General features: G+C 42.6%; 1 protein-coding gene across 1 annotated transcript in view; it reads right to left on the reverse strand.

Moving 5' to 3' along the window:
- The window catches only part of LOC147701929 (myosin-4-like), a 66413-nt gene that overhangs the window by 34748 nt on the left and 15716 nt on the right, over positions 1 to 15949 (reverse strand). The window contains exons 13-24 of the mRNA XM_086930555.1: positions 14755 to 14873; positions 14517 to 14666; positions 14230 to 14400; positions 12178 to 12484; positions 11677 to 11744; positions 11492 to 11579; positions 10025 to 10142; positions 3503 to 3626; positions 3127 to 3263; positions 2069 to 2324; positions 1504 to 1746; positions 22 to 198 (exon numbers count right to left, since the gene is read on the reverse strand). Of these exons, the coding sequence (XP_086786681.1) occupies positions 22 to 198; positions 1504 to 1746; positions 2069 to 2324; positions 3127 to 3263; positions 3503 to 3626; positions 10025 to 10142; positions 11492 to 11579; positions 11677 to 11744; positions 12178 to 12484; positions 14230 to 14400; positions 14517 to 14666; positions 14755 to 14873 (1958 nt within the window). The remainder of the gene's footprint in view (positions 1 to 21; positions 199 to 1503; positions 1747 to 2068; positions 2325 to 3126; positions 3264 to 3502; positions 3627 to 10024; positions 10143 to 11491; positions 11580 to 11676; positions 11745 to 12177; positions 12485 to 14229; positions 14401 to 14516; positions 14667 to 14754; positions 14874 to 15949) is intronic.

Below are 15949 nucleotides of genomic sequence, written 5' to 3' on the forward strand. Positions count from 1 at the left end.
ACTGTACATTAGTTAACTTACATCATCAACTTGCTGTTCCAGTTTAGTTTTTGCTTTGGTCAAAGTATTGACTTTGTCTTCTTCAGCTTGGAGATCATCTAGGGTTTGCTGATGGGCCTCCTGCAGTGCCTTCTTTTCCTTGGATAGCTTAGCAATGCTTTCATCCAGACCAGCCATCTCTTCAGTAAGATTTTTGACCTGTCACCCAAAAATATTCTTAAACTCACAGTTCAAAACCATTCCTAATGAATGTTACTTTTTCCATTTCCCTTTTATGTATATATGCCCTTAGAATGTGTCCGCAAATAAATTAACCATTTAACATTCTAAAACAATTACATGTTTGGGTTAAACAAAATAATACTTTTATGATTTACTGTGCTTCACATCATTTGTACAGTTTAAGGGAAACGTAACTTTATATTGTCACAATTTGCAGCAGATATTATATGCAGATATTGACCTTCATATTGAAGAAACAGCTCAGAATTGGAGGTCAAGTGATATTTTCAAAAACGTTGACCTTTTGTTATTCCTAAAATACTCTCACGGACATGTAGCTGTTTTTAAACAAGGTGTTCAAAGATCTGAAAACAAATTCATAGTAACTGCCTTGTGACCAGACCATAGTGTTGCACTGCCACTAATATGTAAATCAGCTGCAATTGCAAAGCAAGCTCGCCATTCACAAGGAGTCACAAACAGTCCTTCCTCGTCAATATGCACGAGGTAGGATTCTTTTTCCTTCTCCTTCTAAATGGATGCGAGTGCTGGTATGAAACCATGCAAAGGACAGCAAACCTCCATCCAGACACATATATATGAAGAATACTTATATTTTTTATTTCCTGATCCAGTCCTTTGGAGCTGGAATAAAGAAAGTGAATAGGTATTCTTTGAATGGCATCAGGCACCAGAGCCTGGTGTCCTCAATACTTAAATTGGCCTTGGTTTGGGACTGCAACTGTGGTCGCAAAGGGCTGATTCATAGAAATGGCAGGAAGATGGGAACCCTCATTGCACCTTTGCCTTCATATTCCGATTAAACGGGAGTCACAAATTGCTCATTGTGAGTTAGAAAACCATCTCCGAGTCGCAATGCACCTTTTGAATCAACCCACCAATGCCTAAATATCACCAAACTTTCGTCATTTTGCATAAGCTTTTTGTGGAAAAGTGTTCATATTTTTGTGTGTTTTGTTATCTGCTCAGCTGCAACTTGCTGAATTTGATCAGGTCATTGTTTATTATTTACTGAAGTTTAACTTTTTCTACCAGCCCAAATGTAATTTAAAATAATACATCTGGACCACACTTGAACATCATCATTTCATTCACAGATGTCAAAAAGTGCTGAACAATTATGGACATTAAAAATACAAAATCTAGATCGAAGATCATTCTGAGCGTCCTCAGTGTGCACATTTCGCTGCCTCTTCTTTTTTACTGAAACTGAGAAAATTGGGATGATGGAATCATCAATGAATGTACAACATACTGCACCTTGTTCTCAGTGGCATGTTTCTCCTTTTCCACCTTGGCCAGTGTCAATTCAAGGTCATCGATGTCTTTCTTCAGCTCAGAGCACTCGTCCTCAAGCTTCCTTTTCTTGGCTGTTAGTTCAGCATTGGATTCTTCTTCATCCTCAAGCCTTTCAGTCAACTCCTTAATTTTAGCTTCAAGGCTAATCTTACTTTTGATGAGCTGTTCACATCTTTCCTCTGCATCTGATAGATTTTCAGTTTCCTATGGGTTTAACAATACATGGTGCGATACCAATATAAATTACATGATTCAAAGTTTTTGTTTTGCCTATTTAGGTTTAATCATCTGAGTTACTAACATACTGAAACAATTTCATGTTCGGAACACATGAGAACATATTTTGCTCACATATTGAAACAGATAATGGCTATCACATATAATTGAAATATCCAAGTATAGTTCCTCTATTTACATTTAAACACTTTACATTGTTAAATATATATCCATACAACAGATATTCATAGAGGTGTATTATATCGGATAGAATAACTTGTGTAGCACTTAAATTGTATAAGGAACTTACAGACTGAACTTGCAGCAGCAGGTCATTCTTTTCTTGCATTACTTTAACCATTTTTTCTTCAAGTTCTTTCCTCTTAGCCTCGGATTTGACCAGGCTCTCTTTGGTTTTCTCAAACTCTTCCTTCATGTTGGCCATCTCCTTCTCAGATTCTGCACTCTTTAGGAGAGGCTTGATCTTGAAGTACAGCTTCATCCATGACCAATGCTTGACATTCATGAATGAGCGGACGTTGTATTGAATGGTGAAGATGGACTCCCTGAAAATAAAAATGGTCTTTAGCTTAAGAAATTGTTGCATCTCAATGTGATTAATAAAGCTATAGGTGAATACCTTACCTCTAAAAGTGCTACAGCCCTCTTTTCTCATTCATATGATTTTTTTTGTGTGGGTCGGTATTATTTCAACACATATGCAAGTCCATTCATTCAAGGTAATTTTATTTAAAGTGTTCATCTAACTAAACAGATTAGAGTTAATAGCATTTCTAAAAATCATTGAATTATTAAAATGTAATTGTTGCTCATCAAAGTCAGCAACAGGCATTTCTGTCTAGATTGGAGCAAAACGTCCAAATACTTTTTGGAAGTGGCCACTTTTATATAATTTACATGATATACAAACGTTAAATTGCTTTCAGCTTGTTTCAATCAACATGGCATCAGTTTAGTATTATCAAAAACAAGTCTGTAATTGAAAAAGGCCTGGAACTTACTCGGAGCAGAATCAGCAATGTAAATGAGTGGCTAAATTGGAGATAAGGACCCAAATACGACTAATGCTAGAATACAGTGATTACATACTGCTGGCATCTGCACTTCAGGGATGTGGCAATACAGAGTAAAAACTGCATTACCCCTAAGAAATGGGAAACAGCGTGTGGTAATCATTGTTTCTACACTTATTCATACAGGCTTCACACTATTTTCAATCCATTTCTTCCCCACACATTTCATCTCCCCAACCTAAGCATCTAACGTTCATTATATTTAGCAATGTAAAATCAACTTTTGGTGAGCTGAGTTGAATCAAGTTTAATGTAGATTGTAAAATGTGCATACCTCCTTCGCATCATCTCCTGGAATTCCACTCTCATGAGATATCCTCTGCACATAGCTTGAGTTTTAGTGATCAGCTCAGCTAATTTTTCATCTCTCATCTCTTCAAGAACACCCAGAATACCAGCTTTGAAGAACACCTTTAGCACAGATTTACCATATTGTTAGGAAATATTTATTTAGAGGTGTAAAACAAGATCAACTATCACAATAATTGTATAAACAAAATCAAATGTGAGGATTAGGAATATAATTGTTTTAAATAAAATTGGTAACTAATTTGTAAAGGATGATTATAGCTCACATTTCAACTAATTGTTTATGTGCTACTGTTGAACCATTAAATATAAGTCATATAATATTTGGTAAGTGATTTTACCTTAGTGTGGCCAAATTTGTATTGAGTATGATCAATATCAATGGATCCAAGAAGCTTCTCAGATGCCTTCTTACTATCAATAAATTGACCTTCGGGAATAGCACTTGCATTTAAGATCTTGTATCTAAAGAGAAGAACAATATGTTTCATTTGAATCTACTTTATTAAGAACATCACTCCAGATTGCAATAGATATTTGCACTGTAGAAACTAAAAATGGAAAGGGGCGACCACTCGGTCCCCCCGAACGTATGGTGGAGTACCCCGATCCCCCCGGGAAGCCATTTTGGGCGGGAGGCGAGTCTCGGCTGGTATGCCCGAAGCGGCGTAGCCGGGGCGCGCCTTTTCCCGCCCAAGAGGAGGCTGTCCTAGACACCTACGCCGATGGCCACGCCCCGTAGGCGGATTGGAGGAGGGTCCACGCCCACCCGAAGAAGGATAAAAGGAGCAACAAGCCAAGGAAGCATCCTCTTGTTCACGTGCTCTGAAGCTGCACCTCCCCGTTGCACGTGAGCTCGAGACGGAACGAAGAGCCAATTTTGAGAATTTGTAATCCTTGTGTTTTGTCTTCTAGCACTTCGAAACTTTGTTTCCAGGATCTTTCGGTCGACTATCGTAAGAAAATGCCGGGCAAAAGGGTCGGAAAGAAGGTTAGCACCGACCAAATGCTTCGTATGCTGGTGAAGGACATGACGAATATGAAGAAGCAGATGGCGGCCATGAACGGTACGGGCCGGCCTAAGAAAGTCATCGGACCAGCATTGCCGGGGATAGTCCCTGCCGGGAGAGGTAAAAGGGCCAGGAACAGGGCGGCAGGGGGTGAGGCTCCGGTCCCGGAGTCACCTCCGCCGAGCCCGGTCAGGCCAGTGGAGGCCCCAGTTCCGATTCCGGATGCAGGACAGCCGATCCCTGTCGTAGTTACACCGGTGAACGAGGGGGATATGCCACCGGAGTTGGCCGCCCAGTTGGCGGCGTGGTTGGGCAAGAATAATGAGGGTGCCATAGCTCCAGGGGATACGGCCGAAGAGGCCAAAATAATAATGAAGCAGTTGCGGCAGTCGCGAGATGCTGCAAAGGCACCTTGTCCTTTTGTTCCCCCTCAGGTTCCCGCGGAACAACCGACTTCAGGCGTTGGAGCAGCAGCAGCAGCGAGTTCAGCTACTGATTCGGGTAAGAAGCCGTTGCCAATGGCTGGGGAGGGGTCAGTACCCTCAAGAAGGGAAAAAGTGGTACAACATATACCGTTGGCCACGAAGGAGATGATATGGGCGGATAAATACGTGAACATATTTTCACTATTGACTGATCATTATGAAATAGAACACGTAAAAAATCAGAAGGAATTGTTGCATCCAAGTGTATGGCGAGCAAAAATGGCGGGTTTCAGAGTTGATGAGACAATCGCTAATTGGGCCAGGGCTTTTGGGATGTTCACTGCAATCATGGGGGAACGTAGGCCTGAGGTATTGACTGAGTTGGCTTGTTACCAGACACGAATAATGGAGTTCTATGAATCGTACGATGGTGATCAATGGTTGGGTTATGATAACAAATTTCGTAAGGCCAAGGAGCACGACTCATCCCTGACGTGGGATTGTTTCGACTCCATTTGCTGGCAGAAACAGGTCAGGTCAAACTCGACAAAGCCGTCTTCGTTTGGCGGGAATGGGGCAGAGCCGTCCCGCCATTTCCCGGCGGTGCCCTTTCGAGCAGGCACCGGTAATGACCAGCACGCAAGGAGTAATGGGAACTCTGGCAAGAAAGGGGTCTGTTGGAGCTTCAACAGGGGCAAGTGCACTAGACCGCAGGGGACGTGCAAGTTCAGGCATGAGTGTGCAGGGTGCGGACAGTCTTCACACCCCGAGAGTTCGTGCAGAGCCAAGAATGGCGATACAGGGGGCAGAGGCGGCGCCAAACAGGTCTAATGATGGCCGAGGGGCGCTGCTACCTACTCCCATCGACATCATGGCAATGATCCCCTGGCTGAACGAATACCCTGATCATGTCTCCGCTGGGGTGTTGAGGGACGGTTTCTCATGTGGTTTCCGCATCCCGGCGGGGGATTTTCGGGGGGAAGCACTGTGTAAAAACCAACTGTCTGTTCAACAGAATTCGGTGGTAGTGCAGGCAAAGATTGCAAAGGAGGTGGCCCGAGGTCGGGTCACGGGTCCATATGTGAACCCGCCTGTTCATAATTTTGTTTGTTCACCATCGGGAGTGGTCCCCAAGAAGGCCCCAGGTGAGTTTTGGTTAATACATAATCTGTCCGCTCCTAAGGGTCTTTCCGTGAACGATGCGATTGACCCGGGAGTTTGTTCGGTGCGGTATGCTTCCTTTGATGAGGCTGTCGCCATGTTGAATCGCCTGGGGCCCGGAGCGCTGATGGCAAAATCGGATATCGAGTCAGCGTTCCGGTTGCTCCCGGTACACCCACAGGATCAGCGTCTGCTAGGCTTTGTGTTCCAGGGACGCTATTACATGGATAAATGTATGCCAATGGGTTGCTCCATTTATTGTGCGTATTTTGAAAAATTCAGTAGTTTTTTACAATGGGCGTTCACCAGAGACACAGGCTTTACGCAGGTTATGCATTACCTAGATGATTTTCTGTTTCTGGGGGCAGCTGGGGACACGGAATGTGCACAGGCTTTGAGTAAATTTTGTGATCTCATGAGAATATTTGGCGTGCCACTAGCACCGGGCAAAACAGTGGGGCCGTCTACTTCACTCGAGTTTCTAGGAATTGAGCTCGATTCTGAAGAGGGGTGCTTCCGTTTGCCTACGGAGAAGGTATTGAAATTTATGGCCTCACTCGAGGCATGTGTTGACGAGACGAAAGTAACATTGCATCAGTTGCAGCAGGCTGTGGGTCAGCTTAATTTTGCCCTTAGAGTGATACCAATGGCTCGCCCCTTTTCTCGCTCTATTGCTCAAGCCATGGTTGGCCTTAAGGAAGGGCATCACCGCACAAGACTCTCGGCAGAGGTTCGCCAGGACATGCGCATATGGTTGGCATTCCTGGCAGATTTCAACGGTCGTGTCCTGTGGAACAAACCAGCGGTTTCCTCCGAGGAGCTGGGTTTGTGGACCGACTCGGCAGGGAGTGTGGGTTTTGGCGCCATCTTCGGTAACCATTGGTCGGCACAAACATGGCCGGCATGGTGGCACGAGAGTGGGCTCACAGGTAACATTGGATTTCTTGAACTGTTCCCTATTCTAGTGGCCTTGAAGACATGGCCGGAGGGGTTTCGTGATCGCACTGTGGTGTTCTGGTCAGATATTATGACCGTGGTAGAATGTGTCAATAATCAGGCAGCACGTTGCAAATTGATCTTGAGACTGATGAAGGAAATTGTACTGCTATGTATGAAATTAAACGTTCACTTTAGAGCAAAACATGTGCCTGGGGTACTGAACCAGGCGGCTGATGCACTCTCTCGTTCCCACATGCAGGCCTTCCGGGGCCATCTGCCCTCTGCGGACTTGGTGGCGGCACCATTTCCCGAAGTTCTCTGGTCTCTCGGTGCCCCGGATTACAAAACCTCGTGGGAGAGAGTCTAGCCCCCCGGACGAGGAAGGCATATGAAGGGGCGTTCCGTTCCTATTGGGCATTTTTGGGTCCAGCTAGGGGGGAGCATTGGGGGCAGGAGGAGTATGTCCTGAAATTTTTAGTCTCATTGCATCAGGCAGGCCGATCAGTGGCAACAGCCAATAGACACCGAGCCGCCATTGCATTCATGGCGCAGGCTCATGGCATTCAGGACCCCACAGCGTCCTTTCTGGTGAAAAAGGCGCTGCGCGGGTGGCAACGCCTTGAGGGTCGTAGAGAGGACGAGAGGCGCCCGATAGGGCTAGCAAGGTTGTCCCAGTTAATGTCCGTACTCCCTGCGACTTGTTCATCTCAGTCAGAGACAGTGCTATTCCGGGCCGCCTTTGCATTAGCGTTCCATGGGGCTATGCGGATAAGCGAACTAGTAGCAAGGAACAAGCAGGATACGGGGGGAGGTCTGTGTCGAGAACACATCCAGATTAAAGGTGACACGATGGTAGTCACTATAGCCAAGTCCAAAACCGATCAGAGAGCGATCGGAGACAGTGTGGTTGTTCAGCGCATGCTAGGGTCCCACATGTGCCCAGTGAAATGCGTAGAGGAGTATTTAGCGCAGAGGGTGGCATCATGGGGGGGGGGAGCTTGCTGAGACATACCGACGCCACCCCACTGACCAGGTTTCAGTTTCAGCGGGTGTTGACAATGGCAATCGCGGCAGCGGGCTTGAACCCGGGCGATTTTGGGACCCACTCATTCCGGATAGGTGCTGCTACAGAAGCTACAGCCAGGGGTTTGAGTGTGGATAAAGTGAAACAGTTGGGGCGTTGGTCCTTGAATTGTTATAAGAGGTATGTGCGGTTGCACATGTTGTGAAGCTAATGTCATGCACTCATGCTTCTTGTTTTCTGTTTGGTTTTCAGTTTCGCGAGCAGGCTTTGCGGGGCGGACTGTGCAGTTGACCCGACACCTGGGGACCAGCGGTCAAAGATCACCGGCTGAGGGAAGAGTGGTGTGGGTCGTCGGCCACTCATACGTGAGGCGTGCCGCAGACGTATTCAAAGCAGGTGACATGATTCACATGGCTGGGGAATACGGGTACAGGGTGACCTTCTACGGAAGGGGCGGGCTCTGTATTGACCAGTTTCAAAATTTTATGGAGGGTCTGTTAGGGCGGACAACTGTAATCTGTAATCATAGTGCATCTTGGGGGCAATGATTTGGTGACCACGGGTCGACGAGTACTTCTCGAATTAATCTTAACCACAGTAAGTTGGTTGGCGAGAAGGGTTCCGGGGTGCACGATTGCATGGTCCCAAATGATTCCACGGAAGGTGTGGCGGGGGGCTATTTCTGTGTCAGCTTTAAATCAGTCGGTGAAGAAAGTGAATAACAAACTTGGTAGGTTGTTCCGTACATGTACATTGCATTCTATTCCTCATGGATGTATCAGGGGGGACCATATGTACCTGGAGGATGGGGTCCATTTGTCCCGGGAGGGGGATGCTTTACTCATAGGAGACTTCGTAGCCTGGTTAACGAGTTTGTGCAGCCATGACCTTTAAGTAGGAGTTTTGTGGGGGGTCCGGATAGCCGGTCAACTATCCGGCCTGTGGCGGTAAGGTCATGATCGGTGAGCAGTAATTGGAAGAGCCCTAGAGGTGGGGCGTCACCCATTATGGATGGGAGCGCCCGGGGGGAGGCGGCCATTGGCCCCTCAAACGGGGAGGCGGTCCCCTTCTAAGGATGGGGACGCCGAAAGGGAAGGCGGTCAAGGCCCCTCCCTGGGGAGGAGGGGCTACGGGCCCCTCCTGGGAATTTCCCGGGGCCAGGACATCTGCGACGGCAGATGTGGTAAGCAGTGTGGGGTGGGAGGGGGGTCTACGCTACCTTCTAGACACCTCACACGAGTCCTCGGACGACCACTAAGATGGCGTCGAGTAAACAGGGGCCCCCGTTAAGACAAGGGAAATTGGAAGTTGGCAGAGAGGTACAGTCCTCTGTGCGCCCGCCCCTCACAGGTGAGGGGGGAGTTCTGGTATTAGGGATCTGACACCGGTTACGACTTTGCCGTTGGCCCGTAATGTTAGGATGTACAATTTCAATTTTGAGAAATGCATTTACAGGATGTTTTAGTATCGGCTAGGAGAACCTTTGTATTAGAGATGTGTTAAGGTTAGCCAAGAACATCGTAATGTGTAAATGAAATTGTACATGATATGAAACTGTTATTTTAAAGTTTTAATTTTGTTTCATATTTTAATAAATACGGCCGGGAGGGTAACTCCCTCCCGCCTTCCAAAAGTTCAGAACCGTTTCCGTCTTCCCATTCTTGGGGATTGTGTTGAGAGGGGGTGTCGGGTATCCCAACCATATGATTACTAAGCTAGGATTATCACAGGTATTGCAAAATAGGGTACCTAATGCACTTGAAGTATAATTTCAATACTTTACCAATGAAGTTAGAACATTTAGTGTTGACATACTGAGTTATTTTAAGGACTTTGTATAAGACATATCATGTTTGAATATAGATGCTCCAAGTCTGCCAGAGCTATCAATTAATTTCAGATCACATAAACCTTATGCTGTAGCTTGCTTGTATCTAAAATATAACTAGCAATATGGTTAGCATTGTGTTTAAGTGATTCATGAACCTCTGTGTCCGTAGGGTGACACTGGTTAAATCCATTTTTTCTATACAAAGTTTCAAACCGTATTGAAAAATCTAGGCATATTTGATCGACAAGTAATAACCCCTTTCACACAACTAAGTATTATACAAATAAACATGCTTGAACACATCAAAAAATACATTCTGCTTGTGGAAGAGAAGTAGGTATATATTGTTTCATATATTTTTCTTGCATTTAGACTCGGAACAGAGATCTGTGAAGTGAGCATTATTGAATGTTTATAGTGTTGTAGAGTATGTGAATTAAATATTTGAAATATATTTTGCATGCACAAATTACCGTTGTTTGAAGTCACCATATAGAATTCTGCTGGGGAATCCCTTCCTGCAAATTCTGATGCCTTCTAGTACACCATTACACCTCAGCTGATGGATAACCAAATGGTGATCCATTGCACCTTAAACGCAAATTTTCAAAAATGCATTTTAATATGTATCCAATAATTAAAATCAAATTTGCACAATTAATCTATGGAACAATTAGAAGGCTGTTACATCTAGATCGTCTGGTGTAAAATGCAAAACATATAACATTTGTATATTTTAGAAACTTTGGGCTAGATGTAGGTAAATAGGATTTACCGATTCTAAAATACCGAATTTTACCGATTCAGTATTTTAGAATCGGTAAATCCTATGTAGGTAATAATTCGCTAAAATAAGATTCGGTAATTACCGAATCGGTAATTACTGATTCGGTAATTGCCATTCATTCCTATGGGCCTTAAGGCCCATAGGAATGAATGGCAATTACCGAATCGGTAATTACTGATTCAGTAAAATAGGGAAAGAGTCAAGGGTGGCAGGGTGTCACTTTGACACCCTGTTGCACCCCTGAATAGTGCTTGTGTGCACATGTGGCACACATACATGCCCTAAGGGCATGTATGTCTGTCACATTGCACAGATGTAAATGCACAGATTTGCATTTAAAGAGGTATTTGTTATTTAGCATCAACTAATAGTTGGTGGTAAATAACGAATCCTGTACGCACAGAAGCACTCTTCAAAGTGATTCCTACATTTCATTTACTGATTCAGTAAATATAGAATCGGTAAAGGATGATTCGGTAAATACCGAATCGGTAAATACCGATTCGGTATTTACTGAATCGGTAAATTTGCCACCTACATAGGGAAAGCCACTTACCGGTCAGTAACAGCCGAGTTCGGCCGTTACCGACTGGTAATGGCCTTCCTACATCCGGCCCTTTGTCTTTCTTTGGATTACTGAAAACAATTGCATTTATAAAATAATCTTAGCTGCCATACATGCTGGTGTTTCTTGACGTTTCTATGGTTGTGGGGTGTGAATAATTAACTGAAATAATTAACTGTGAAATCTCCTACAAATAATACATTCTTGTTAACAATCATTAAAGTAAATAATTGTTTTATAAACACGTAGTTAGACTGTTAATAATTCAGAAACGCAGTATGATTTCCACGTCATTTCCTCTCAGTATCATTTTTGTTAAAAAGTTATACATTGATGTAATCTTTCCTCAACGCTTGTGTATGTAGCATTGCCACATTCAAAACTGTGTTTTCAAATATTTAAGCTTCTGACAAATTCCCTTAAAGCTGCATCTATTGTACCTGGTTATGGCCATTTTTTCTTGAGTTTGTGTGTCTTATTCTTGAAAACTATGGAACCAGGAATAAGTCACAAACAAATCATTTCTATACAGGACCATTAACCATATAAAAGGAACAATGTGTGTGAAATTTCAATAGGTTGACTTACCAGGTGTCTTTGTCTCGTTGGGGATAAGACAGCGAACAAAGTGAGGGTGGGTGCTCCTGAGGTTGGACATCAATTTGTTTAAGTTTTCCTATGATTAAAATAATAGACGACTTTTAAGCACATAGGGTCATTCTGCTTTTTATTGTAAATACTCTTTATTCTTGAAATTATTGTAAAATACTTACTCTGAAAAGTGCAGACACAGTCTGGAATGAGCCACCCTTCTTCTTGCCAGCCTTCTTGCCAGCGGTATCTTGAATAAATTAAGTGCAATGAGAAATATTTGAAACTAGAAATTGAAAGGATCTTAGAAAAAACCTACCTCAGATTTATCATGTGATACGTTAATTTTTTCACACATAATGGTGGATTCAATAATTGAATACATACTTAATGGCTGCATATGTTTTCAAATTATTTACAGAAACATGCATTCTTTAGTTATTTGTTTTCTATTTTCGATTGTGTACATGTTAGAGGTGTACATTGAGGTTGTTATTCCTTTCATAATGCTTTCAGACGTTTCGGAAAAAGAGCCTTAAAACAAAGTCCTTCTTCACAACAACAATAATAATAATTTTTACATCAACTCTCAGAAAGATAGACGATACGCTGTGATAAGAGAAATTAATTTAAATCATTCTAAAAGTAAAAGGCTAGGCCTATCATAAATACTAAATATGCACCTGCTTCAGCACCATGTGAGGCATAGAGGAAGGATAAAAGCTTCACAGATGCTTTCTGGTACAGCTGAATCACAGAGTCATTCAGTGGGTCCTTGTTCTTCTCAAGCCAGCCAGTGATGTTGTAGTCTACAGTGCCAGCATAATGCACCAGAGCAAAGTGGGCCTCAGCTTTGCCTTTGGCGGGCTTTGGCTTTTGGAAGTTGTTGCACTTGCCCAGATGCTGGTCATAAAGCTTGTTTTTGAAGGAAGTGTCTGTAGCCTTGGGAAACATGCACTCCTCCTCCAGGATGGAAAAGATACCCATGGGCTGATGGATGAAAAACAATGGTTTGAAATGGTAAAAATATTTTACAACAGATTTAACAAAAGTCTAATTAATTTCTCGGTACTTGGTGATATAAACGTATTGATTTTGCTGCTTACTTCTGATCATTACAGAATAAATGCATGACGTTTACACTTCAATAACATTTCCTTGTTCGTTTGTGGTTCATGGTGATAGGGTTAGCAGTATATATTTAAATTAAGAAACAACATGGTCATCCCAGCTTAAAACGTGATATTCCTTTGTTTACAGAATTATAGAGAAAATAATAATCTACCTAATGGGAAAAACTGAAGGGCCTAGCTTTTGAATGTATATAGTAATGTTTTTGCAATCAAAGTTAGTAGCAGCTTGACATAGCTGATACCATTAAGAACAGAGGGGTATATTACCAAGCCCTCGATAAATGCGCTAGCGACTTTTTAAAGTCGCTAACGCATTTATTTTCATTTCGCACTATTCCCAATATGTCTCTAACCTGAGTTAGAGACGTATTCTTGACGTTATCTATCGCCCCGCACTGGAGCGTTAGATAACGCTAATGGGATGCAGGGTGGGCGTTCCCACGTCCAACCACATGTAAAATGTGGTTGGAGGTGTTAACACCCTATCATCAAGGCAGGCGTTGGGAGAAGGAGACCTGCGATAAACTCGTTTATCGCAGGTCTCCCAACGCCTGCTTCAATCAGGTGTTAGGCATAGATAACATGGGGGTGTGGATCATAAAGCTGAATCCACCCCCCCATATTATCATGGCACACATTAGCACTTGAAAACAACGCTTGTTTTCATGCGCTAATGTTCCATATCGCCGACTATCACCGGATTTGATTTCGCCTACGTGATGCGCGTCGATAATTGCACACTATCACGGCGAAAAAATCTGGCGATAGCCCGCGATATGAAAATGTGCGATGTGCCCCAGAGTCTTTTTTAAAGTAATTTGGAAATTAGACATCAGAGCGTCAAAAAAGAGGACTCTACCTAGGGAAAGTGGTAGAGGGAGCATAGATTGATAAAGCTTGCAGAAATAAACATTAGATATGTAATTGTGTATAATACTCATCACAGTTATGAATAGAATTATTTCTACATTCAATGACTTTATATTTTTATACCCTTGCATTACCTATTTCGACAATTATGTGTAATAAATATTAAAAGGTACATGCTAAAGTTGGCTTTCAGTTTTGTTTATCTTTGTATTATTTAGTGTACACCTTCGGTAATTATCATATGAGAATTAAATGGGCACCAAGTGTAGAGAAAAAAATTAGAAAAATTATCAAAAACATACATGTTAGAATGTTGCTTTGAGCACATGCACCGGGGCCTAGACAGCAATCTTGCAGTGCACCTAGTCAAAAACCCAGCAGCATCAGTCAAACGAAAATGGGAGTGGCCATGCCAAAAGAGGCACTTCCTCATGAATATAAATTGTTGTTATTGGCTTTTGCCTCTTGAGGTGGGTTTTGAAATCATTTTCACTTTTATGTACGTTTATACCACATTTTTTCTAACATATTTTGATGTTTCTTTATCTGGGGTTTAGGCATTATGTAACCATAACAAACGTAAAATTATTTTAAGCACATCTGCTCTATGAGTTTTCGTTGTGTTTTATGCATAAGAGAAGCTTGTAGAACAAAATATCATGAATTTATGTTACCAGCCTGTAGTAAATGACTTACAAACAGTGAAGAACGCTAGTTTATTATCAACTATACCTTCTCAATAAGCTCAATGCATGCAGCCAAGTCCATTCCAAAGTCAATGAACTCCCACTCTATTCCTTCCTTCTTGTACTCTTCCTGCTCCAGGACGAACATGTGATGGTTGAAGAACTGTTGCAGTTTTTCATTGGTGAAGTTGATGCATAGCTGTTCCAATGTGTTGAACTGAACAGGCAAGCAACACAATCTTAGAATTACTTTGCACAGATGTACTATTATTATTGTATCATCAACATTTGTAAGATATCATATTAATTTAAAAAAAGATATACTAAACTTACATCAAAGATCTCAAACCCAGCAATATCCAGGACACCAATGAAGTGCTGTCTTGATTGTTTGGTGTCCAGCTGCTGGTTGATACGAACGACCATCCACAGGAACATCTTCTCATAAACTGATTTAGCCAACGCGCCAACATTGTTGTACACCTTAGTGAAAAACATTAAATCAGTAAGTATTTATTGTTCTAGAATCCCTTTAATAGTGACTGCAGTGATGATGGCAGTTCTACTGTACCTGTGCAACAGTTTGGCCTTTGGTCACATACTCATTCCCGACCTTCACCCTTGGATAGCACAGAGCCTTAAGCAGATCTGCTGAGTTTAAACCCATCAGGTAAGCGATCTTGTCAGCAACTGTAATAATGGAAACGTGTTTAATTAATAATTGAATCATTATGAATAATTTTACTCTAACACATTGAATTCAGTTTTCACAGTTTCAAAAAGAATTGACAAATTGTTCTCAATTCACTATATATTTAAATCAGTATTTTTGTTCTGCCATTGAATAACCCAGAAGTAAGGAACTGTTTTAAACTGCCTTTCTCTTTTGCAGTACGTGGCAAGTGTGAGTATATATATGTATTCCCAAAAAGCTCTTGTTGAACCCGGTCTCATAGGGGGTGTAGCGCTTGACTGGAGCAGCATGCCGGTCAGAAATACTATAATTTGCGATCTCACCATGCACTGATTGTGACCTCACATATTACAACACTCATTACATGTTCTATGGCATCATTGATAACGTCACTTATGAAAACTGTAATTACTTCATTGATGACAACACTGTACATGGCAGATACAAGTTCAAGTTGTAGCTTCTTGAGTTAACTATAACTAGCTCAGTGGTTTTGTTATAGTTTAAGTGTCATGTTCAAACTGTCATTTTTCACCTAACCATAAGGTCATTTTAACCTTTGGCTTTTTTCAGTGAAAAAAAAAATATATATATATATATCCAAACGAAGGAGACGCCACAAGCTGGGAGGCCCTCACGCATCCGTGTATTTTATTGAGTTTCTTCCAGCAGCTCATTTAAAATCTTGGCCACCTCGAGCAGAGTTCGCCATCAAAGTTCCAACGCGTTTCGGGCGTTGTCGCGCCCTTCATCTGGGAAATGGCCTGTGGGGAGAGGCAGTGTAATCTTTCATTAAGTAGTGTTCTTAAGTCCCGCCTTCTAATTTCACCGCTGTGCAGTATGGTACTTGTGGTTCAATAGGGTGTACCTATAGTAGGTTCTCACTGCCACTTTCTCCTCTATGAAGTAAATATCCCGTAGTGGGTTGCTCGGGATGCACATAGACGATAAATGCGCCGTTCTTCACTGGAGGAGACATCACGTTGCTCCGTCCGTGGCATTTTTAGTAATGACACAGGAACCACTCTTCCGCGGCGGGGGCTATCCGCGACCCGGTGCGGGCCGCAATATA

The sequence above is a fragment of the Lissotriton vulgaris genome, chromosome 7 (genome assembly GCF_964263255.1).
Source record: "Lissotriton vulgaris chromosome 7, aLisVul1.2, whole genome shotgun sequence".
NCBI classification, from domain to species: domain Eukaryota; kingdom Metazoa; phylum Chordata; class Amphibia; order Caudata; family Salamandridae; genus Lissotriton; species Lissotriton vulgaris.